General features: G+C 42.7%; 1 protein-coding gene across 2 annotated transcripts in view; it reads right to left on the bottom strand.

The window, feature by feature from the left end:
• dync2h1 (dynein cytoplasmic 2 heavy chain 1) overlaps positions 1-27,208 on the bottom strand; it is a 524,787-nt gene that overhangs the window by 61,572 nt on the left and 436,007 nt on the right. For both annotated transcript variants that reach the window (XM_078222026.1, XM_078222027.1), the window contains 2 exons: positions 16,390-16,506; positions 11,493-11,702 (listed from right to left, as the gene is read on the bottom strand). In XM_078222026.1, the coding sequence (XP_078078152.1) occupies positions 11,493-11,702; positions 16,390-16,506 (327 nt within the window). The remainder of the gene's footprint in view (positions 1-11,492; positions 11,703-16,389; positions 16,507-27,208) is intronic.

The following is a 27,208-nucleotide window of genomic DNA, read 5'->3' as shown; positions in this document are numbered from 1 at the left end:
TCAGAATCCAAAACAACTTCTTTGAATTTTCACAGTTAAGTGAGACAGTGTAAGCTGTTGATGCATCCTCAGTTAAATAATACCTCTTATATACTGATTTTATGAACTTCAATCACAGTATGTGACTAGTGTTTAAATTTATTTATGTTTATTTATTAGTGTCGCAAGTAGGCTTACATTAACAGTGTAACTAAGTTACTGTGAAAATCCCCTAGTTGCCACATTCCGGTGCCTGTTCGGGTACACTGAGGGAGAATTTAGCATGGCCAATGTACCTAATCAGCATGTCATTCGGACTGTAGGAGGAAACTGAAGCACCCTGAGGAAACCCACGCAGACATGGGAAGAACATGTAGATTCCACACAGACAGTGACCCAAGCCAGCAATCGAACCTGGGTTCCTGGTGCTGTGAGGCAGCAGTGCTAACCACTGTGCCACCAGGGATCCAGCCAGGGATTGATAAAATTCACCCAAGTAATATAGGTCGACATGTGTTAAGCAGTCGGAACTAAAAGTGACTTTCTGAGCAGGAGGGAAATAAGGCATTGTTCATTCAACTGGTTTACAGCTTATGACAATAAATGGGACATGGTTGATGGGAACATCCCACTAGCTGGAGAAACACTTCTGGGCAGCTATTAATTTCAAACATATTATAATTAGTATTGATTAATAGATATACTTTAATAAATAGAGCGATGCTAGTACCACCAGGGGTCCCAATTAAAGAAAAATCATCAGCTGTGATTATTTCGCTTCTAAATAAACAAATTATTTCTGACTGTGACTCCAGGTTATTTTCTCTGTTGGATCTCAAGGGCATTAACATTTTAAAGCTCATAAGAATAAATTTAATAAAACGTAACATTTTACATTTAACAGTGTTACATAATAGCTTGCAGCCTACTAATACTATTCATTAAAATTCTACCCACAGGAAATGTTTTGCATATTTAACCAAAATTTGACTTGTAGTTCCTCTTACTACTAGCTTGTACTTAATTAAATCTGTCAACATTTTGAAATTGGGATAAATGCAGTGAATATGAAACCCTTGACAATGTAATAGAAATAAAATGTGTAAAAGAATATCATAGCTAACTAGGGACCTTATCTCCTTACAAATATTTAACAAATAATCAACTGACGTTTACCATGTTCCAGAAACAAATCCTTAGAATTCATCTGCTGACTGGAGTAGATGTGGAAAGACCTGTAGTTTAGTTTGTTCTTCTAGTGAACAGCACTGTTAATATAGGCTTAAATTAACTATTTTAACTCATTAGCTCTTGGAGCATTCTTTTTCTTGAAAATGTAGCGTGACCTCTGGCAGCAAGTGGCGATAGTGGAGGACAGCAGTGAGTAGGCAAACTGGTTGGCCCCTGTAGACCCCTCCCTGCAAGGAGCAGTGTCTTTGACTATTGAGTAAAGGGTTGACATCAGGAGCACCTGATGCTGATATAACTATAATGTAACATTACTCAGTTAATAGATTGAGAACTGGTGAGAAGCAAGAGGTAGAATCTCATATACAGCACTGAGATGCCCAGTATCTATAAATAAACAGGAATGGTTTTTATGACTAACAGCCAACAGTAGTATTCTTAGGGTTACAGAGAAACCCTCATGAAACCCACCCATGACCCAAACTCAAGACAGAGCATTGACAACTCGGGGGCAGAGCCAGATGCTATGAGGCGAAGAAGAAAGCAGCAAGTCTAAGACTCATGAGTAATAGTGTGGCAGGAACCAAGGCCATGAATGGGGCAGCTTGAAGCCCCCGAGGGTGGCTAGAACCAGGAAGAGCAATAGGAGTCCTGGTCAGACTGACAGACAACACCCTGAGTCAGAGAAACCTCCTGGAGAGAGACAGAGCAGGGGTGCAGCCAGGAGCTGAAGAAGCAGATCAAGCTTCATGAGTTCCTGAATTGAGGAGTTGCGGCCCTGAATAGCAGAGAGATCTGGAGCATTGGCTGTGAATAATCTCTGAGTTAGTTTGTTTCTTGAAGTTATGCTTTCCCTTGAGAGTTTATACAGTTTTGATGCTGATGGAAGAAAGGAACCTTGTTTTTTCAACCTTGAATTCCAAGTGCTTACATCCCATATTACACTAACGAAACATGCAAGAAGTTTTTAGGATCTGGAATTTGCTGCCTGAGAGTGTGGTGTGATAGAAATCATGACTTTCAAAAAAGAATTAGATTATTATCTGAAGGGGAAAGTTTGCAGGGCCAATGGGAAAAGCAAGGGAATTAACAGGAGGCAAATTGCTCAGAGGGCTGGCACAGAAATAAAGGGCTGAATGGCCTCCTTCTGTGCTGGAGTCATTTTATGATTCTAAAAACAGAAGATGCTGGAAACACTTAGCAGGTCAGTCAGCATCTATATGGAGAGCAAAAACAACTTCAGGTGCGGACCTGTTGAAGAAAAGAATAAACATCTTTCTTTATGCCTTTACTCTTAATTCGGGACAAACGCAGAAAAACTATTGCAAGTTTGAGGTACCAAAGAGTATTATGGGTTAGACAAAATTCTGATGCTGTTAGGTAAGTGACGTAGAAACATAGAAAAACTACAGCACAAAACAGGTCCTTCGGCCCCACAAGTTGTGCCGAACATATCCCTACCTTTTAGGCCTACCTATAACCCTCCATCCTATTAAGTCCCATGTACTCATCTCTTAAAAGACCCTATTGGTTTGCCTGCACCACCACTGACGGCAGCCGATTCCACTTGCCCACCACCCTCTCTGTGAAAAACTTCCCCCTAACATTTCCCCTGTACCTACCCCCCAGCACCTTAAACCTGTGCCCTCTCGTAGCAGCCATTTCAACCCTGGGAAAAAGCCTCTGAGAGTCCACCCGATCTATGCCTCTCAACATCTTATATACCTCTATTAGGTCTCCTCTCATCCTACGTCTCTCCAAGGAGAAAAGACCAAGCTCCCTCAGCCTATCCTCATAAGGCATGCCACTCAATCCAGGCAACATCCTTGTGAATCTCCTCTGCACCCTTTCAAACTTTTCCACATCCCTCCTGTAATGAGGCGACCAGAACTGAGCACAGTACTCCAAGTGGGGTCTGACGAGGGTCTTATATAGCTGCATCAATATCCCCGGACTCCTAAACTCAATCCCTCGATTGATAAAGGCCAGCACACCATACGCCTTCTTAACCACCTCCTCCAACTGCGAGGCCGATTTTAGAGTCCTATGGACCCGGACCCCAAGGTCCTTCTGATCCTCTACAGTACTAAGAGTCTTTCCCTTTATATTGTACTCCTTCATCCCATTTGACCTGCCAAAATGGACCACTACACATTTATCTGGGTTGAAGTCCATCTGCCACTTCTCCGCCCAGTCTTGCATCCTATCTATGTCCCTCTGTAACTTCTGACATCCCTCCAGACTATCCACAACCTCACCAGCCTTCGTGTCGTCGGCAAACTTACCAACCCATCCCTCCATTTCCTCATCCAGGTCATTTATGAAAATGACAAACAGCAAGGGTCCCAGAACAGATCCCTGGGGCACACCACTGGTGACCGACCTCCATTTAGAAAAAGACCCATCTATACCCACTCAGTTCTGGTAACAGAAGCCACACTCTTGAACAAAACCAGGCAGGACAGGAAGATAGGTCAGAAATAGAAATATGTGAGTTGAATCTTAAATGTTGAGATTTTCGAAATGATCCCAGTGTCAGGAATTGCACAAAACAAACACTATGGTAATAAATGGCAGAAAAGATAAAGACAAGATCTTATGTGAGAAACAAAATGGAAATACAAAAGAGAGGGGAGTAATATCATCTAACTAGCACTTTGGAAGGACAGGAGATTGTTCCTGACCCAGCTGAGTATCCCAATTTGTAAGTATGCAGTCACCTGCTTAAGTACAGCTTGTAATAGAAATGTTCTGTTAGGCTCCTGTCAATGGTCTATTGATATTGTGACTGCTTGAATTGTGTAAAATGTTAATAAGTTCACATGGTCATTCAACTAATAATGTGCTGAACTAATGTCTTGTGAGTTAATGGATTCCTGGAATCTTGACCTGAGCTGAAAGATAATATTGATGAACAGCATTAAAAAAGGGAAATAGCAAACTGCAGTAATTCGGCCAAGTGTTAGTTTCCCGTCACCAACACCCTTTATTGTACACCAAAGGAAAAGGCCACCCCAGTGGCTTTACAGTCAAACAGTCTTCCTCTTGGGGCCTACAATGCTAGTCCAGGTAAAGTCACAGGTTTAAAACCCCCCCACTGGCTGCTTCCCATTGGGTGAGCCTCTGTTCATTTAACAAGGCAGTTCATATTTATCAAGGATAGATAAATTTTTGAACAGTAAAGGAATTAAGGATTATGGTGAGCGGGCGGGTAAGTGGAGCTGAGTCCACAAAAAGATCAGCCAAGATCTTATTGAATGGCGGAGCAGGCTCGAGAGGTCAGATGGCCTACTCCTCCTCCTAGTTTTTATGTTCTTATGTTCTAAGCCCATGGGTAGATCTATTGCTAATCCTTTGTGATCCACAAACCAAAAATACAAATGCACACACACATACACACCTAAGCTGACTAACCTGTAGAGTATTTGCAGCTTGAAGTACAAAAAATGGGAAGGACATGGTTGAGGGCCCCTGTCAACCACACAGAGGGGAATCCTCATTTGAGAAAAAAGCCTCAAATATCAGAAGCAATGTATTGGAAGTGGCAGAGCCAGAGGACCTGGTAGAATAGAGTAGAGAGCTGGCAGGAAGCAGAGTGGGAGCAGGTGTAGTCAAGTTAGGTGAAGGAGTTGTTGGGTTTATAGCAGGAATCTGTTGACAGCCTATCACCAAAAATTGAGATAGAAAAGTCGAAAGTGGGGAGATTCGGAGCTAAATCGCGTGATGTGGAGGGAAGGATGGAAATTTGAAATAAAATTGATCAAATTTTATGGTTCAGGCAGGGGATGGAGGGTTTTGATGGATGAGGATTGGAAGGAAGCAAACCTGGTGAGAGGAGAGTATGCCTCAAAGAAAATGGAAACCCTAAATAACTCTATGCTTTAATTGAAAATATTTCATTCAAGGCCTGTGAAGCTGAAATGTTACAGGCGTGAACAAGAAGGTTAATTTATCAGAATTCAGTTTAGAAACATAGAAAGAAACATAGAAAAACTACAGCACCAAAACAGGCCCTTCGGCCCCACAAGTTGTGCCGAACATATCCCTGCCTTTTAGGCCTACCTATAACCCTCCATCCTATTTAGTCCCATGTACTCATCCAGCAGTCTCTTAAAATACCATATTGAGTTTGCCTCCACCACCACTGACGGCAGCCGATTCCACTCACCCACCACCCTCTCTGTGAAAAACTTCCCCCTCACATTTCCCCTGTACCTACCCCCCAGCACCTTAAACCTGTGTCCTCTCGTAGCAGCCATTTCAACCCTGGGAAAAAGCCTCTGAGAGTCCACCCGATCTATGCCTCTCAACATCTTATATACCTCTATTAGGTCTCCTCTCATCCTACGTCTCTCCAAGGAGAAAAGACCAAGCTCCCTCAGCCTATCCTCATAAGGCATGCCACTCAATCCAGGCAACATCCTTGTAAATCTCCTCTGCACCCTTTCAATCTTTTCCACATCCTTCCAGTAATGAGGCGATCAGAACTGAGCACAGTACTCCAAGTGGGGTCTGACGAGGGTCTTATATAGCTGCATCATTATCCCCGGACTCCTAAACTCAATCCCTCGAATGATAAAGGCCAGCACACCATATGCCTTCTTAACCACCTCCCCCACCTGCGGGGCCGATTTTAGAGTCCTGTGGACCCGGACCCCAAGGTCCTTCTGATCCTCTACAGTACTAAGAGTCTTTCCCAATAGCCAACTCCTCCGCTAAATTTGATATAGTTTTAAAATTTTAATCTAAAAACATTTAGAGGACAAAATTCAACAATTTGTCCAACAATCTGGAGAAACTGTTGACTCTTTTATAAATTAACTATACAGATTGACTGAAGGCTATGACTACGGTAATCTTAATTCAGAACGCATAAGGCACATGCCCTTAGACATATTACAGGCTACTAAAGAAGATCTGATGCTATAGAGGCTGTCCAAGTAGTCAGATCGTCTGAAATCAGCCAACGACACAGATCAATTTTACATGGCAAAAGCAAGCCATGCCACAGAGCAACCACAAATGTCTGGCTAGGAAAGCAACAAAAGGACCGAGGAAGCCATACCCAAACTGACCACAACAGGGTAGGCAACCATGTCTACTGTGGCTGTAGAGCCAAATGTCCGCACAGGCGAGAGCAATGTCCAGTAATCTTAGTGCAATATTTCATCTGCAACCACCTGGGTTGGAAAACTATGCAAGGCTAAGACACTTAGATGGGTGGAGGATGCCAAGACGATCCATGTGATTGAGGTGCCATACCCGGAAGAGACTCAACCATGCTTGTTGGGTGAGTCAAGGCATGAGGTTACAGTTTGAGATCTTCTGAACAGACAAAACATACAATAGTTATCACCTACTGCCCCTTCTCAGTTGATGAACCAGTGCTCCACCATATTGAACATCATTTGGAAGATGCAGTGAAGGTAGCAAGGACACAGAAATGTCTAGGTGGGAGACTTCAAAGTCCATCACCAAGTGTGGCTTAGAAGCACAAGTACTGACCAAGCTGGCCAAGTCCAAAATGACATAGCTACTAACCTGGGTCTGTGGCAGTTGGTGAGGGAACCAATAATAGGGAAAAACCTACCTTACCTCATCCTCACCAATCTACCTGTTGCAGATACATCTGTCCATGATAATATTGTAGGAGTGACCACCGCAGCATGCTTGTGGAGACAAAGTCCCATCTTTACATTGAGGATAACCTTCATTGTGTTGTATGGCACAATGTGCTAAATTGGATAGATTTTGAACAGATCCAGCAACTCAAAACTGGGCATCCATGAAGTGCTGTGGGGCAGCAGCAGAACTGTAAACAATGACAAACTGTAACCTCACGGTAACCACATATTTCCCACTCTACTATTATCATCAAGCCAGGGAATCAACTCTGATTCAATGAAGGGTGCAGGAGGGCATGCCAGGAGTAGGACCAGTCGTAGCTAAAAATGAGGTGTCAACCTGGTGAAGCAACAACACAGGAATACATGCATGTCAAACAACAGAAGCAGCATACAACCGACAGAGTTAAGTGATCCCACAGCCCGCAGATCAGATATGACCTCAGCAGTCCTGCCACATCATGTGTGGTAGTGGACAGTTAAACAATAATGTTGCGGAGTAGGCTCAAAATTATATCATTCTCAATAAAGGTTTTAAAGTTCAAAGTTTATTTATTCGTGTCACAAGTAGGCTTACATTAACACTGCAATGAAGTTACTGTGAAAATCCCCCAGTTTTGCCACACCTGTTTGGGTACACGGCACCTGTTTGGGTACACTGAGGGAGAATTTAGCATGGCCAATGCACCTAACCAGCACATCTTTCAGACTGTGGGAAGAAACCAGGGCACCCAGAGGAAACCCATGCAGACATGGGGAGAACATGCAAACTCTGCACAGACAGTGACCCAAGCGAGGAATCAAACCCGGGTCCCTGGCTGTGAGGCAGCAGTGCTAACGATTGTGCAGCAGTTCTAACCACTGTGCCACCTTGTCACCTAATGGGAGACCCCAGCACATCAGTGCAAAAGACAAGGCTGAAAAATTTGCAACAATCTTCAGCCAGAAGCGGTGAGCGCATGATCCATCCTGCCCTCCTCATGAGGACCCCAGCATCACAAATACCAGTCTTCAGCCAATTTGATTCAATCAACATGGTATCAATAAATGGTTAAAGGCACTGAATGTTGCAATGACTATGGGCTCTGATAATAGTCTGGCAATAGTTCTAAACTTATGCTGCAGAACTAGCCGTGCCCCTAACCAAGCTGTTCCAGTACAGCTACAACACTGGCATCTACCTGGCAACATGGAAAATTGCCTAAGTATATCCTGACACGCAAAAAGCAGGACAAATCCAACCCGACCAATTACAGCCCCCTCAGTCTACTCTTGACCATCAACAAATTAATGGAAAGTGTCATCGACAGTGCTATCAAGTGGCACTTATTCAGCAAAAACCTGCTCACTGACATTCAGTTTGGGTTTTGCCAGGGTCACATAGCTCCAGACCTTATTACAGCCTTGGTTCAAATAAGAACAAAATAACTGAACTAAAGAGGTGAGGTAATAGTGGCTGCCCTTGATATCAAGGCAGCAGTTGACTGAGTATGGCTTCAAAGAGCCCAAACAAAACTGCAGTGAATGAGAATTGGGGGAAACTCTCCACTGGTCGGAGTCATACTTGACACAAAGGAAGATAGTTGCGGTGATTGAAGGTCAAACATCTCAGTTGTGCCCTGGACCCAACCATCCCCAGCTGCTTCATCACCCACCTTCCTTCCATCATAATGTGAGAAATGGGGATGTTTGCCAACTGGACCAGCCACATAAATACTGTGCATAAGAACAGGCCTCCTGACTCCTTAAAGCCTGTCCACCATCTACAAGGCAGAAGTCAGGAGTGTAATGGAATACTCACCACTTACCTGGCTGAGGACAGCTCCAACAACACTCAAGGAGTTTGACTCCATCCAGGAAAAAGCAGCCTGTTTGTTTGGCAGTCTATCCATCACCTTAGACGTTCACTCCCTCCACCGCCAATGCACTGTGGCGGTAGTGAGTACATCTACAAGATTCACTGCAGCAACTCAACAAGGCTCCTTTGACAGCACCTTCCAAACTCGTGACATCTACCACCTAGAAGGACTAGGGCAGCAGATGCACGGGAACACCATCACCTGCAAGTTTCCCTCCAAGGCATGCACCATTCTGACTTGGAATCATATCATTGTTCTTTCACCATAGTTGGGTCAAAATCCTGGAACTCTCTTCCTAACAGCAAGGTAGGTTTACCTACACAGTGTAGATTATAGTGGTTCAAGAAGATGGTTCACCACTATCAACCTAAGGGCAAGTAGGAATGGGCAATAAAAGCTGCCCTAGCCAGCGGTGTTCACATCCTGTGAAAGCATTAAAAAAAAACTATGGTAGCAGCACAAATAGCACAACTATAGGTGGGGTCATTATCTACAGGAGTGGGGGCATGCTTTCTTATCCAGAAGCTATCCATGGTATGATTTTCTTCCTTCCTGAGCTCAAGGAGAGTGTAATACATCATTAGCATGACTCTCCGCATGTCACACTATTCGTACATTCAGGGTGTCAAAGCTGTTCCACTGACCAAGTCAATCGGGTTAGCAACAAACCGAACAAATTGGTTGGCATCTATTGCATCTTGGATACTGGAATGCCAAAAGTCTATAAAACTGTATGGTCTCAACTAACTCATATGCTGTTGTGATGCCAGTCAGACATCTCCTGCATCCTTATAAAGTATGTCAATTGCCCAAATTGCACTGCGTGATAATACAGAAATACAGAAGTTGACAGCCCAAAGGGACTTGGTGCACTAAGGTTTGGGGCAGTTCTCCCATCCTGCTGCGCTGCTTTTTAGGCCAATTTGCATGGTCCACGCTGGGCGTCCAGGCCTCAGCGTGTCTCCCAATGCCGGATTTCCGGCGCCGTCAGATCTCTAATGTATACAGCCTCCCATTATCATCTATTTTGAATATCATTAGCGGGCCCACGACTGAAGTCTCCAGGCCCGCTAGCATCTACCCAGCCCGCCAGGAGTGGTTCACTGCAGCGGGGTTTACTATAGCTCCCCACTTGCGGGGAGCTGGCAGCCCAATCCCGCTGGAATGAAGGAGGGGCAATTGAGGCCCCCCCAGAGGGTCAGGTGCAAAGGATGTCCCCTTGGCATTGACACCTTTGTAGTGCCAGCCTGGGCCCCCTGGCCCGGACATGTCAGGGAGCAGTGATCGGGCCGTAGAGGGTTGAGAGGGCCGGCGTTGCGGGGGCTGCGTGGTTGGTCAGTGATCGAGCTAGCCAGCAATTGGCAGGCCAGCAGACAGGGGTCTCGGCGCATGCACAGTGGCCCACTCAGCGCTATGCTGCTGGCCTCTCCAGCGGGAATAGGCCCCGCCCCTGAATTTTAACATAATTCTCACTAGTGCACTATACAGTTCAGAGTGTGGGAGATTCTTTCTTAAACTCCCGCTGAAAAAATCAGCATGATTTACTCCAGTTTTCATGCAAATTCAACATTTAGAATTTTTTTGGGAGAATCACCCCGAACATTTTTATACGCTCAACCAGAGCAGTACTGGCAGGCGACTGTGGTTATTTGTTTTCATGCAATAAGCAACACAGCTCCCCTCGTGCCTTTATGGTGGAGTTTACCAAACTAGTATACATGTTCTCTAAGATCTTCACACCTTGACTGTGTTGTGTGTGGGGTGGGGTTCGGGAGGGGAAGCGATATTAATATTTGGTGGATGCAGCTTAAATATTTCCTCAGATCTCTTTGCTACATCCTCTCCGATTCCGCTTCTGCGATAATAATATGCAAAGTTATGCTAATAAGGAAAGATGTGCCTGCTCCTGAGAAACCCTCACTGTAGACTAAAAGGGAAGGTTAACATATCCCAGTGTTCTCACACTCCCACAGGGAATTAGAAGCAATTCTATAATATCAAAGCACACTGGGATTTTATTGAATGGAAGAATAAGCTCAAGGGGGTCAGATAACCCACTCCTGCTCCTATTTCTTGCATCATTTTGTCAGTTGATTGCCAAAACAAAATCACTTCAAAAATTTGTTTCTGCTGCAATTATCATTACTCAAACTTTTAGCTTTCTTCTGGCTCAAAAACTCTCACTTCTGCCTGTCTCATTTAATCCTAGGAGCAGCTGGAGCCTATATCTCTCATTTCAATGTAATCCTAATGCATTATCAACATAAATCCAGAAAATTAGAAGGCCATAGTAGCATTGGCCCTCATTACAATATTATGGTAATTAGATACATTAGAATTCTGTAGACAAATCACAGGAAGGGTCAAGTCACACTAGGAAATTTGAGGGGATTGACTTTGGGGAAAAATAATTTGGTTTCTACCTCAATTATCTGCCCACAAAAGCTACTTACTCAATTTATCACAGCAGATTCGCTGAAAATAGTGTAAATATTTTAAAACACTTCAGTTAACTAGATAAAACATTTAACTTCATTTTTATGCTTATGAAATCATCTGTACTTATTAGTAGCCAAATGTTTAGCATGAGCCAGGAGGTGTTTTATTTTTATTTGACTGTTTTTTGAACGTCAACTGTTTCCATAAGATTAACTGTAGCTATCTGTAGCTACTTGGATCAGGATTATTTTGTTAATTTCACATCTATTAAATCATTCAAAAAAAGGCATAACCAAACATAAAAGAAGTCTGGGATTAAACAGCCAACGTACGATTGTCTAAAATTCAATGAACACAAAACTCAGAATTAAATAATGATAGTTTTCAGAAGATCAATCTGTACCTCTTGATTCATTAACGCAGTGGCCAGCTTCTGTACAGAAGATGTCAGTAAAGATGCTCCTCTTATCACTTTGCTCATTGCTGCCAGAGACTGATGGATAATTTGCACCAGGCGGATGGCATTGTATTGTTCCAAAATTATGAATGACTGGATTGGGGAGCCTTGCTTCTCATTTGGAGGGGATATCTTTTGATGAATCAGTTGAGAGCCCTGGAAAGAAAATAAGGGAGCTATTAATAAAGGAAAAAAATCAAACATTTTTAAAATGCTTATGGAAAAACATCAGTCCTATTTTGTAAAAGATGTTTAGTATTTTTTTTCATGCTCAATTTGATGCCTAGATATTGAACACAGAGGGAGTAATTTTAAGATATTGAAGTAAATGTAGAACAAAATATTGGTCAGAGTTTAAATCCAGTAAATAAACAGCACAATCAGGTGGGCACATGTTAAATCTCTACTGTCCCAAAATGCAGTATAATCCCCACTTTGAATCAGGTCCCCCAAACAACAGTGTCACATTTTAATTTCTCACACCATTTGTCCCTGCAACACTTCAACTAAAAGATGGCATCTCTGACAATGTAACATTTGAATGCAAGTTTGTTTATTATCTCAAATCTTGGGTGGGCTTTACCATTGATGGAGAACCCTGTTCCCTCCACCTCTAGGCACAGTACTGATCTGAGATGGTGACACAAGAGGGTCCATGGGTCCAGCAGAACGACTCTTTCCATCGAAGACCAGCTTGGCATGGAAATGAAGGGCAGGAACAGGTCTGTTCCAGCAGAGTGTTGGAGAGCGCATCAGGAGCAGCACTGCACTATGACAGAAAGCTTGTTGCACTCACCCCCAAGTTTCTGACGAACTGAAGGCCACATTTTGCAGGCCACTCTTTATCAGTTGGGTTTGAGGTCAACATGATTTCCCGCTGGCATGGTGGAAGATTGGAAGGCCTGGTGGGATGCATGTTTTAATAAGGATTCATGAGATGCAAATGATTACAAATGGCATTCATGCCATCTACCAGCGGGATGACCAACCTGCCATTAACCTGCCATTGGGAGCATTGCTATGTTATTTTACACCGGTGGGTTTCCAACCTTTTGGCTCCTACTAGATTCACTGCATCCATCCACCATTAAACCTGCCATTGGCGGGATGGGAGAATTCCACCCAAAGGGTTGATTGGTCTCCTTCTGTGCTGCAATCATTCTGAGCTCTTTGATTTTATGTTAAACCTTCTCTAAAGGTTTAACATAACTTCCTTTCTTTTGTACTCTGTGCCTCTCTGTTCCTGGTTATATTTTAAAATGGTACCATTAATTTATATTGCTTCTCTTTATTATTGCTACTAAAACATATCACGGTATCACTTCTCGGTGTTAAATTTCATCTGTCAAATGTCTGCCTATTTCATCACTCCATCTATGCTTTCCTAAAGTCTGCTACTATCCTGCTGATCATTTTTACATTGCTGCGTTTCATGTCATCTGCAAATTTTGAAATGATTTCAAATGCCAATAAACTTTGATCTGAATTATTGTCTCATAATATAATCTGAACTCTGGAATTCTCTCCTCATATCACTTTATCCTTCTCTCTTTTCTCCAATAAAAAGCTCCTGAAAACCTAAATCTCTGACCAGGTTTTAGGCCAGAAAGCTTAATATCTCCTTCGGTGATTCAGTGTAAATGTCTGTTCCAAAATTCCTGCAAAGTTCCTTGATGTTTTGTTGTGTAATATTATATAACACTGTAGAAAGGCATTGTTGTTTGTCTCAAAAATTTCCCACCACGGTTGTCAGGCTGACTGGCCTGCAATTGCAAAATTTATTGCATTTTACTTTTTTAAACAAGGGTATAACATTTGCAATCCTACAGTCCTCTGGGACTACCCCTATGTTTAAAGGGGATTGGATGATTGTGGCCTGAGACTCTTCAATATGCCCCTAATGTCACTGAATAATCATAACTTTCTAAAAAAGCTTTTTGCGAAAGCTACCAATTTGACATTTCCGAAGACTGTGCAAGTGCTAGGATCAGCAGTTGAAAAGAAGAGTTGGTAGTTCATCAATCCAGTGCAATTTGATTAGGATTGTTTTAAAGTAAATGCTTATTAACCACAATGCATAATAATGCTAACTGATCATTTCATGATTTATAATAGATAGGGTCCTAAATGTCCAGCAGGCGACAGCGCTCCATGAAAGCAGGATCTGCTGCCCATTACAGGCCCTTACAATAAATTGACTCAATAAGAAAAGGCAAATCTATTTTGCTATCATTTCACACAATGGTCAGTAAAATATGGTGCAAATCTTTCAGCTAGATGAGTGAAGAGTCTGAGTTAAGACCCTCTACAGTCTTACATAATCACCAATTATTGCAGTTTGTCATTTGTTTCTCAGGGGACTTTCACAAAGAATTGTAGTATTTATATTCTTGTTTAATATTTTGTTGGAACATTACCAGAAAATGAAAGACAGGTAACAAAAAAACTATTAACCACAACTCCTGCTGTTCAAATACTAAAAGCAAAATTTAATTTCTCTACAGTTGGAATTTAACTGCTACCTGTGCAAGGAACAGTGTCTGTTATAAAGGTCAAAATTAATATTAGTGGTGAAACTGCATCAGAGACAACCTCATTATACCTATGAAAAATCACATCTGGAAATTGTTTTATATTTAAAGTCTGATATGAAGTGAATACTTATTCAACAGCATTCAATACCAAAATGCAATTAATTATGTAGAAATCTTGCAAATTTTAAGAACAGGTTTTAAGTTTAATAGGGAATTTCTGAAAACTAGTTTTGATGACATGCAACCATGTGAGAAATAAAGAAAATTAGACCAGATAATCTTTGTAGTGTATCAGCTTTTATTTATAAACAACAGTGTGGCCCTGACTATAACTACCAGGCTTCATTTGTATATGATTGGTAGACTGCCCATCTGATTGTATCAATGATGTGGAGATGCCGGTGTTGGACTGGGGTGGGCACAGTCAGAAGTCTCACAACACCAAGTTAAAGTCCAACAGGTTTATTTGGAATCACGAGTTTTCGGAGCGCTGCTCCTTCATCAGGTGAGTGACTCACCTGATGAAGGAGCTACCTGAATTTTATACTTCTATTTTAAATTTCCAATATCTGCAGCAGCTTGCGTTCCACATCAACTTTTGGTTGGCTCTGTGCAAAGATCAGATGACTGCAAAATTAGTCATATTTGAGAACCCAGGTTCAAATGTGAGGGAGTTTGTTCAAACATTGAGGGCCTGGGGGAAGGCATTTTTTCTACCTTACTGACAGTAATGCAGCAAGTTAACTGAGGAGATGATGTGGATGACAAACTCACAGAATAACATTCCCAGAACTTTGAATTCAGTGTCGGAACGAGTCACATACTTTTACTTATTGACGGCTGCCTTCACAACATGCTGTAACAGCATTCTGCCTTCACCTGATAGCAAATGTTAAGTATTGTGTTATTCAGATGCATGCTTTCTCAATTCAAAGTTCAGCCCCTTCCTTTCCATTTCACTTTCACATCTTGCTCATAAATCAATGCTTCTTATTCTTAGGATGCAAATTGTATGAAGAAGCCCCACACGTATGCTCATCCATTTTCTTGCACCAATTCTTTCCCTCTCTGTGCACAGAACAAAAATGAGTGAGTATAAAATTGAGAAGCAGAAAACAGGTGAAGATCTAGATCCAGGCGCTCACCAAGATGAAGCTGGCAACTGTGGATGTTGTCAGGCCACCAGGAGTGAATGGCATCAGCGAAGGCAAGGCTAGGGCTACATTTGGCAATGTGCCTGGCTATCACTTGTATTCTCCCTGTGACATCAAACAATTACACATTCAAGCAATTTGTCAATTTCTATTGTGTTCATGGTACCTATTCTCTGTTGACAATACCATCACTCCTTCTCTCACCTATTTCCCCAAATTAAGTATGCTGTTAAAACAGTACTCTATTGAGCTGGGCTCAATGCTACTTACTTCATGTGTAATCGAAAGCCTTCTGTATTATTACTGGCATACATTCTAAAAACCCAAGTCAGGCCCTGGTGACCAATTTGGACTAGCCACTAATTAATTGTGCAGTTGCCATGAGCAGGCAGCTTGGTTATCCCTAACTCAGAATGTGAAATAAACTTCTAATTAAAGTAAATTTGAATGCTAAATGCAAAAAAGCCTCTCTTTGAAAGAAATCAACCCTTAAAATTCCCTTGTTCAAATTCCCTGAGTGAGGTGGTGAAATGGTACTCTGTTGGGTTGGACTCTGATACTTGCTTCCAAGTTATCTATGGTTCTGTCCACAAGGCATAAATCAGGAAAGCAATACTCTTCATTCGTCTGGATGAATGCAGATCGACAACACCAAGTAGCTCAACACTTCACTTCACTTAACTGCTTACTAGGAGTTGGAGACCATCCTGGCAAACATTGGGCATTAGGGCAGGGTACACCCAAGACAGGACACCAATCCATCGCAGGGCACACTCTCACACAAACTAAGGGGCAATTTACTGTGGCCAATTCACCTAACTTACACATCTTTGGACTGTAGGAGGAAACTGGAGCACTCGGTGAAAGCCCACGCAGACACGGGAAGAACATGCAAACTCCACACAGACAGGCACCTGAGGCGCGAATCAAACCCAGGTCCCTGAAGCTGTGCAAACTCCACACATACAGTCACCCGAGGCCGAAATTGAAACCGGGTCCCTGGTGCTGTGAAGCAGCAGTGCTAACCACTGTGCCACCATGCTGCTGAAAAAATAACATGTTCTTTTTCGCTGTTTTTCTGGGGTTTTGCCAACTCTGGCTGGAAACCTCCTGAGGAAATCCCAGGTAATGATTTTCATTTGGACAGCACCTTACCTGATTAAGTTTCTTCCAGAGGTTGAGAATTGGAGACAATTCATTAGACCAGATGTCTCTGTCAAACTTGCAGCCAGCTGTCATTGACCTGCTTAGAATCCGGAGTTGGGAAATTACCTGGGGAGGAGAAATTAGAGAAAAAAAGTAATCCACTGTGTGTAGCTAGATTCACTGACATTACATCACATCGACAGTATCTTGTTTAATTTAGCCATGGGGTATGAGCATCATTGGCAGGGCTTGGATTTATTACCTATTGCCCTAAAAGCACATGAGAAGGTTCTAGTGAGTTTATTTATCTGTGTCACAAGTAAGCTTACATTAACACTGCAATGAAGTTACTGTAAAAATCCCCTAGTCACCACACTTCGGCGCCTGTTCGGGTACACTGAGGGAGAATTTAGCATTCTGCACAAACTGTGGGAGGAAACCGGAGCACCTGGAGGAAACCCACGCAGACACGGAGAGAATGTGCAGACTCCGCACAGACATTGACCCAAGCAGGGAATCACACCCAAGTCCCTGGCACTATGAGGCAGTAGTGCTAACCACTGTGTTGCCCCTTTTGTGAGCCACGTTTGTAAACTGCTGCAGTCTATAAGGTATAGGTACGCCCATAGTGATTTTAAGGAGGGAGTTCCAGGGTTTAGATCCAACAACACTGAAAGACTGTGAGTACATTCCAAGATTCCAAGTCAGGGTAGCATGTAACTTGGAGGAAAGCTTGCAGGTGACCCTCCCTAGCGCTCTGCAATGTTTGTCTTTCTAGGTGGTAGAGGTGATGTGCTTGGAAGGCGCTTTTGAAGTAGCTTTGGCGCACATCTGCAATGCATCTTGTACATGGTAAACACTGATGCCATTGTGGACCTGGTTGTGGTGAGAGTGAATGCATAAGGTGGTAAACACACTCCCCTACATACACATACATTTTAAACTCTTTTCAGAAGCAAAACTGTGCAGCTGATGGACCAAAGAGCTTTTATAACTTCAATTTAAAAGGACAATTTAGAATTTATCAGCCACACATAAATTTCTATTATTGCTTTCTTACAGGACTGATTATCAAGTAAGAATTAAGTTTTGTCTTCATTGACTTCTTGAATTTCTAGGTGATAACTAATGATACCTGTTTTATTTTGCTCCAAATAAATGATTGTTGTTTTGATTTGTCTGAATATGATGTTATTATAAGTATTCTAGAACACAATGAGATAAATTTAGGAAACAGATAGCCAGTAGGAGAGTTTAAATAGATAGCACCTAACTCAACATTACAAATGATGACAATCACATCTGCTTATTTCTTTTATATAGCTGTTTGAATAGGAAAAAGGTTATTTTCCTAAAATATATTTATGTATCTGTTGCCTTGCTATCAAAACGGCAGGCATGCAGCGTTTTGGTTGATTGTTTACAGGCCTTCTCTGAAAATGGTACTTCATTGAGAAAATGTGGTTTCCAGCAAAGGAAAATTGATTATTTTTCTGGACCTCGCTGACGCATTTCATAAATAAATTGGTGAATTTAATCATTGAGAGAACTAGCATCTGAAGAAAGCTATAAGGTTTGGACATTTCTGATTATTTGATTTTGACCTAGCCACAATGAGCGCAATAGTAAGATCCAAGCTTGGAAGTCCCGTTCACCCATCACCTTATTCCCACAGTCCTACGTTGGCTGCTAGTCCAACAATTCCATTATTTTAAAATCACAGAATCACAAAATTGTTATGGTGCAGAAGGAGGCCATATTGACCATCGGGGCAAATTTTCCTGTTCCGTCCACCACAGGAATCGTAGCGGGTGAGGGGCGGACCGTGGAAAGGTCCATTAACCTCGGGCGGGATTTTCCCGTTTCAGGGCGAGTGCAGCCGGAAAATCCTGCCATCGTGTCTGTACTAACTAAAATACTCATCTTTGTCTTAAAATTCCTCCATGGCATCATCCCATCCAATATTTGAAATCTCTGCCAGCCCTGCACTCTCTGTGCTCTTCTAATTCTGGCCTTTTTTTACATCCTCAATTTACTTTGCTCTTCGTTGGTGGTATTGCCTTCAGGTCTTTAGGCCACAAGCTCTGTAATTCCCTCCCTAAATCTTTCCACCTTGCTCTCTAGTAAAACACTTTTTAAAACCTCTCTCTTTGATCAAGGCTTTGGTCACCTGCCTTAATATCGCCTTATGTGGTTCAGTGTCAAATTCTATTTGATAAAGGCCTGTGAGACGGTTTAAAACACTGAAAGCATTATATACGTGCAAGCTGATGTTGTTGTAGATAGGAACAGAAAATATGAACAATATGCAAATAAATTACAGAGAAATGTGGGCTTTCTATTGGCTGCCTGTTATGGCTCAATGGTAGCACTCTTGCCTCTAAGTCAGAAGGTTCCAACCTCAGTGCACAGGGTTGAGCAAATAACTTTGGCTGACACTCCCACACAGTGCTGGGTATCATCTTTTTGATGTCTGCACTCTCAGGGTGGTTATAAAAGTCCATGGCACTTTTCAGAGGTGATAAGTGGAGCTCTGGCCAACGTTTATTCCTCAACAAATATCACTAAAGTTGATTGGCCTAAAAATTCAATTGGACTCATATTCTGTAAACACATCACAAGAAAGTCACTAACACACTTCCTTTCAGACTTCCTTTCTTGCAGAATGTTGCATGTGACAGAGGCTGCAACTGGAAGAGGCTCAGCCCCCAGCTGGACATCCTCCACTCTGTGGAAGAAATGGTGATGGCCATCACAGGAAGAAGAATCATGGCTTTGGAAAATGGCAATGCTGGAAGATTCTTTTAGCAGCCACTTGTCTTTCTGTTTTTCTGTCACATTAAAATCTGACTCATGGTCACTCTCCTTCATTTCACACAGATTAAGCTTCTCTTGATCTGACCCTGACAATCACTGACTCAGAGAACAATATACTTAAAAAGGAATGTTAGAGAAGGGGCCTTTATGAAGAGAGTAGCCAGCCACAAGTGTGCAGAAACTATGGCAGAGAGATAGAACACCACAGGAGTCAACTCACAGGGAAGTGTGATTATTTAGTAGCTCTGCTGTACAGAGGTCAGATGCAGACTTCAAGTGCACTGAGAAGCCCATCATCAGGAGAAGAGCCTAACTTTAATATTGGGTAGAGCATGGGGATGACTCTACTATCCAAAATGGAGCGAGTAGTCAGCTCCATAAACAAAACAGTGGCATATACCACGATGAAGCTCACATTTCACTTGTGGAAGTTGAAATGGCTGCCATCTTGGTTCTAGCAGTCAGTATTGACAAGAGCTTCCACAGGGTCACATTGCTCTCATTTTGCTGTTGCACAAAGCCGCAGGAGTGCAGGCTCATAGTCCCAGGAGAGTGCCCTTGGCCCCATGGGTGAGGCAGCTGCCATCTTCACCCAGAATGCCAACATGCCTATTACCCTGCCATCAGGTCAGGCAGTGCCGCACAGCCAGCTGGACTGGACTGATTGCCTCACTGACATCAAAGTACTGCAGTCTGTGGCCAGGTCCTTAAGGCCCACAGCTGACTGAGCTCACTCGTTCCGACTATTTGAAAATTCTCAGTGGAAGCCTTTCATCTCCCAAAACACAACCACTGAGGATATACTTCATTGGGCACTGTGAATGTTAAACAAGCAACCAAGACATACATTCAAGGGTTGCACAAGGGTGACTCCGAATAATTCCTGCTAAATATTAGACACAGATTGAATAGAGTTGTTGGATAACTCCTTCTTTGTTCTGGATTTGGTGTTGATGTTAATACATGCAGTGACATGAGGGCAGGGCCCATAAATTTTGAACGAAGGGAGACAATGAATGCCAAACAGTAAATACTATATTAAAATAAACCTTGCATGGAACAGAAAAAGATAATCAAGACTCAGTAATAAGCATTTAGTGTTTTAGATGTAAACACTTTGGGGATGATCTTACCAAACAAATTCTAAATCAGGTGAGAAAACGAGATATTTTCTGAACCATTTTTTGGGCGAGTTCAAATCTGCTATCTTATCAACTTAGACTAAAAAAAACCTCAGGAACGGTCTCTTGCTTAAATTGCGCATGTGCAGGTCTCTAGCAGCAGAGGCCTGTCACTCAGGCTTTGCTGTTCTCAGCCAGCCTCAAACAAAGCACCCACCTCCCCCTCCCCCAGTGACCATGGGGGCCCGTGGTCTATTGCGAAACCCCCATCTGCATGGACTAATCTGCATCCATGATCCCCCCCATGCCCCCCCACCCGGTCGATCCTCTCCGCCATACCCCACACGATCATCAGTCTAACACCGCCACTATCACTGGCCCGACTGCCCTTGATCGCCAGCCTGACCCCACCCCCCCTACACCCACAATCACTGACCTGACCACCCAAGAGGTGATCTTCAGGTCCACCAGTGCTAGAAAGGGCAGCCATGAGACCCCCATTCCAGAGGAGAGTGCCAAGGTCAACCCCTTGCCCCCAGCCCCATCCCACAATCCCCAGGACCCTTGAGGGACCCTTCCTCTGCAGCCTGGCAGTGGCAATAAGACAAATAGTCATTGAACCTACCTCCTTGACCCCCCTCAGGGCTCTAGCTGCCAGGTCGGAGTGTCAATGTCAGGGGGCGTTGCACCATTGGTACTGCCAAGGGGCATGGCCTGATTGGGGCTATAAAGGGAGGGCAGCTAGGTGGGGCTCTGATTGGGGAATCTGAGGCGGAAGGGATCTGAGTGGGGAGAGCTGAGTGAGGGTTTGAGGGGGAGTGGTGTTGAGTGAGTGGGGTCCCACTGGGGACACAGGTGAATAACGGGAGGGAATTGAATCGGACTTCAAGCCCGCTAATCAGATGTAAACTGGGAAATTTGAATATTTATCAGGTTTCCACCCATTCTTGCTGGGACCAGAGGTATCGGAACAGGTTCTGACAAAGCACAGAAAAAAAGTGAATCAATGTCTGTCGTCTTTATAAGAATACAAAAGTTCATCTGCTGTATTTTTATTATTATTGAAATGAATACATTCCAGTTATTGATGTTTTCCAATACAGTCAAAGAATTCTAAAGAATACATTTGATGCAAATCCTATTTCAATTGTCGGTAAAATATGTTTAGAAATGAGCCGTACCATTAAGTTCAAGAGATAGCAGCTGTCATAAAGGATTTTCACAAAACCATTTTTATTCCTTGGATAGGGTTCCTAAGCATGCTGAATATCAAATTGTTTGTTTTCATCCACATACAATAGAACATTGTACAGCAGGGTAAAAAAATAGCAGGCCTATCTGATAAATTAAATATTTTAAAAATTTATTCTCTGACTGGCTGTGGGCATTTCTATAAAGGCCAGCATTTGTTGAACAGAGTGGCACTTGAGAGTCAACCACATTGCTGGAAATTTGGAGTCACATGTAGGCCAGACCAGGTAAGGACAGCAGATTTCCTTCCTTAAAGGATATCGGGTTTTTACAACAATCAATGATTGGTTCATGGTCGTTATCACTGAGAGTAACTTTCAGTTCCTGATTTTATCCAGCAGTCACAAGCATGTAAGCAAAATGTCTTGACCTAATTGGACCTGCAACACTGCTATTAATCTATTTGCAAATTTGTACCAGACTGGTGGCATTTTTTTTAAAAGCTTCATTCGAAAATATTCTTAAATTAAGGATTCACAGAAGAAGCATTTTGACCATGTTTATTGTATTGTAGCTTGAGAAATCCTAGCACTTTCAAACAGCCACAGAAACATTCAGATGCAAAGGTCATCGACCTGAAATGATGGGTGGGATTCTCCGGTCTCCCAGTCACATGTTCACGCCGTTCACTGGCGGTGGGCATCTCTGGTCCCACCACTGCCAAGAGAATTTCCCATTGAGCCCACCCCACACCGCTGGGAAACCTGTGGGCGGGGGTACACTGCCAGCGGGACCAAAGAATCCCACTGCCAGCAAACAGCTGGAGAATCCTGCCCGATAACCTGTGTTTCTCTCCATAGATACTGTCTGATCTGATGAGTATTTCGAATATTTTCTATTTTTATTGCAGATGCAAAGTAAACCTGTCTACTCAATCCCAATCTGAGTAATGCATCCACCATCAAGAGCAGCATGAATTTTCCACTTCCCACAATGTCCATCCTGAATGAGAACATTCAGCGCCAATACATGTAGAGTAAAGGACAATTTTGCGCAGCGCACTAACGTGCACCAGGAACAGGGTTGGGCCAGCTCGAATGCATTTAATTAGGATTGGCAGAGAGAATAAATTTTCATTCCATTCTTCTTTGTTAGATGTAAATGCAGATTTCAGAGATGCAAGGATAATGTTTTAACCAATTGCAAGCACCCAGTTTTTAAGAAAGAACGAAAAAAACTCCACATTGATAGAGTCCCTTTCAAGTCCTCAGGATTTCACAAAGTGCTTCACACCAATGAATTTTATAGGGAAACACACGAGTCAATTTACTCTCAGTAAATTCATCCAAATGAAAATGAAGTAAATAATATTTTGGCAATGTTAGTTGCATGATATATGTTAGTCAGGAAACTGTTCCTGTTCTTCTTCAAAAAGTGTCATATATTTGGCAAAGGCAGACTTCAGTTTAACATCTCACCTGCAAGATGGCACCCAGAAAATGCTGCACTGAAGTGTGAACTTAAATCATGTGCTCAAATTCTGGAGAGAGGCTTGAACCCAAATATTTCTAAGTCAGAGATGAAAAGATCACTAACCAAATAAGCAGCCAATTTTTAAATTTTGATTCCAAGGTCTAGCATTCATGTACCAGCTCCAGTGTTTGTGCTGTTAAATCTGGGGGCAAATGTATAGATCTAGCTACCGGAATCCAAATTGCAAAGATTATAATATGTGAAACATACAACAGAAAATACAAAGCATGATGATTAGTTTTGTTATTAGGCATCAACAACTTTTGGATTTGATATAAATTACTGTTTTTGCTATTTTATAATGTTTCAATGACAGTTAAAAATGTCTGGTTGCATCAATATGCCAGGTAATTATCAGCCACCGATTCATGTATAGTCTCAAAACTTGTAACATGCTTGCACCTAAGTAACATACCAAAGCAGATAAATTGTCACTTCATCACCTACACTAGATTCTACAGATTGCCTTGGACTAGAAAAGACTTGCATTTACATAGCACCTTTCACAACCTCAAGATTTCCGAAAGCACTTTAAACTAATTAAGCGTAGTCACTGTAGGAAATACAGCTGCCATCTTTACACACAGGAAGGAAACAGCCTAACCCTAACAATAACCAGATATTAATTTTTTGTGTTGTTGGTTGAGGGATAAATTTGACCAGGACAATAGGGGAAACTCCCTGGCTCTTCTTTAAAATCAGTAGGTTGAAAGACAATGCCTCTTTCAATTGCTGCTCCCCATTTACAGGGCATTTTTTTGAAAGAGCAGGTCCTCATGGCTGTGGTGTAGGATTATAGGAAGGTGACCACATGGATTCAGCGGGAGCATATGGGATTAGATCTAAGGTGAAATGTCATATTGCTATTGATAAAAAGCAAGAGTACATGACAAAAACGGCCGGATCAGGTAGTGAAGTCTATTTACAGTGCAGTCTGCTAAATCTGAAAATAGATTTATAGATCTATTTCACATTGCTACTGGCATCTAAATTAAAATGGCCAATATGAAAGACATATTGCCAACAGATATTTCAATTTTAAAAACCGATGCCCCATTTGTCTCTCAGGCAGACAATACAGATCCCATGTGAGATCCAAAGAGAAGAGGACATCTCAATAGGCTCGGCCTGGTCACAGATATACTCTGGATCTGAGACCAGGGATCTGTCGTCAGCCAGCAGCTCAAAGAGTTGCTTACAGATCCCCTGCTTTTTTTTCCAGCAAATAGGAGAAGAAATCTGAAATCTCAACAGTAACAATACAGCAAAACTGGACTCCTCACAACTCACACAGCCAATGCTCCTGCCCCCTTTTATCTTGCCCTTGGATGAGCAAAGTGAAAAAATGTCCTTGTTTCCTGTGCACCAATCTATAAATCGCACAGGCAACGTAAAATTCCAGTCAATTGGACTTTTAATCCCCTTAATTGACTGCTTAATTGTCAATTGGCATGTAACTGATTCCCGTTCATTTCCACTGACCAAAATATTGCGCGAGTGTGTGATGGCATCAGGATGCCGGCCCAACATCTTTTCAGGCATGTGCCTTCTCCAATAAAAATAAAATTCTTGCCTGTGCTCTCCTCATAATCAGCAAATTTATCGAATCACAGAATCACATAGTGCAGAAGAGGCCCTTTGGCCCATCAAGTCTGCACCAACACGTGAAAAACACCTGTCCTACCTACCTAATTCCATTTACCAGCACTTGGCTCACAGCCTTGAATGTTATGCCATGCCAACTGCTCATGCATGTACTTTTTAAAGGATGTGAGGAAACCTGCCTAAAGCACCCTCCCAGACAGCATATTCCAGACCATCACCACCCTCTGGGTAAAAAACATTTTTCCTCACATCCCTCCCAAACCTTCTGTTCTTCACCCTGAACTTGTGTCCCCTCGTGACTCACCTTTCAACTAAGGGGAACAACTGCTCTCTATCCACCATGTGCATTCCCCTCATAATTTTGTACCCCTCAATCAGGTCGGCCATCAGTGCAATCACATCCTTCCTACAATGCAGCGATCAAACCACACACAGTACTCTAGCTATGGCCTCACTAAAGTTCTATACAACTCCAACATGACCTCACAGCTTTTGTATTCTATGCCTCGATTGATAAAGGCAAGTGTCCTATGTGCTTTCTTCACCATCCTACTAACATCGCCTTCCACTTTCAGAGATCTAAGGACAAACACACGAAGGTCCTCTTGTTCCTCAGAACTTCCCAGTGTCATGACGTTCATTGAATACTTTATCAAATTACTCCTTGCAAAGTATATCACCCCACACTTTTCAAGGTTAAATTCCATCTGCCACTTATCTGCCCATTACACCATCCTGTCTACATCTTCCTGTAGCCCAAGATGTTCAACCTCACCATTAACCACATGGCTAATCTTTGTGCCATCCACAAACTTACTAATTCTACTCCTATATAGTCATCTATGTCATTTATATAAATTACAAATAATAGGGAACCCAGTACAGATCCCTGTGGTATGCCACTGGACACTGGCTTCCAGTCACTAGAATCATAGAAGAATCATAGAAACCCTACAGTGCAGAAGGAGGCCATTCGGCCCATCGAGTCTGCACCGACCACAATCCCACCCAGGCCCTATTCCCCTATCCCCACATATTTTACCCACTAATCCCTCTAACCTACGCATCCCAGGACTCTAAGGGGCAATTTTTAACCTGGCCAATCAACCTAACCCGCACATCTTTGGACTAAAGTAGCCTTCTGCCAGCATCCTGTCTCCTTCCCAAAAGCCAATTGTGAATCCACCTTCTCAAATTACCCTTATCCCATGTGCATTAGCCTTCTTTATAAGTCTCCCCTGTGGGACCTTTCAAAGGCTTTACTGAAATCCATATAAACTACATCAACTGCACTATCCTCATCTGGTCACCTCCTCAAAACATTCAATCAAATTTGTTAGGCATCACCTCACTCTGACAATGCCATGCTGACTATCTCTGATCAAACCTTGCCTCTCCAAGTGAAGATAGATGCTCTCCTTCAGAACTTTCTCCAATAGTTTCCCTACTATAGACGTGAGACTCACTTGAATGTAGTGCCCTGGTTTATCTCGACAACACTTCTTAAATAGCGGAACCACATTAGCTGCTCTCCAATCCTCTGGTACCTCCCCCATGATGTGGAGATGCTGGCGTTGGACTGGGGTGAACACAGTAAGAAGTCTCACAACACCAGGTTAAAGTCCAACAGGTTTATTTGGTAGCAAATACCATAAGCTTTCGGAGCACTGCTCCTTTGTCAGATGGAGTGGAAATTTCCACTCCATCTGACGAAGGAGCAGTGCTCCGAAAGCTTATGGTATTTGCTACCAAATAAACCTGTTGGACTTTAACCTGGTGTTGTGAGACTTCTTACTGTGGCCTCCCCCATGGCCAGAGAGGAATTAAAAATTTGGTTCAAAGCCCCTGCAGTCTCCTCCCTTGCCTCCCTCAGTAGCCTGGGACACAATTCATCCAGACCTCAAGATTTGTCCATTTATAAGCCTGCCAACACCTCCAATACCATGTCACTTCCTATGTCAATTTTCTCAACAACCTCGCAGTCTCTCTTCAGGGAGAATTCTCTCCCTGAATTCCATACCTTCATCTGCATTCTCTTGGTGAAGACGGATGCGGAGTATTTGTTCAATACTCTACCAATGTCCTCTGACTCCACCCACAGATTTCCCCCGGTCCCTAATGGACCCTACTCTTTCCCTGGTTATCCTCTTCCTATTGATATATTTATAGAATATCTTAGGATTTTCCTACTTTTTACCAGCCAGAACCTTCGCGTATCCCCCCCCCCCACTTTGGTTTCCTAATTGCTTTCTTAAGCCCCACCTTGCACTTTCTGTACTCCACTAATGCCTGTGCTGATTTGTTCCCCTGTACCTGCTAAAAGTCTCTCTTTTCCTTTTCATCACATCGTGAATATCGCTGGTCATCCATGATTCATTGGGCTTGTTGCTCCTTCCTATCACTCTAGAGGGAACATGCTGGGCTTGTACACTCCCCATTTCTTTTTGAACGCCCCTATTGCTCTTCTGCAGATCTCCCCACAAGCAGCTGTTCCCAGTCTACCTTGGCCAGATACTGGCTTATTTTACTAAAATCCGCTCTCCCCAATCCAAAACTGTTTT

This window comes from Mustelus asterias, chromosome 10, assembly GCF_964213995.1.
Source record: "Mustelus asterias chromosome 10, sMusAst1.hap1.1, whole genome shotgun sequence".
NCBI lineage: Eukaryota > Metazoa > Chordata > Chondrichthyes > Carcharhiniformes > Triakidae > Mustelus > Mustelus asterias.
This window is presented reverse-complemented; position numbering and strand designations above follow the sequence as displayed.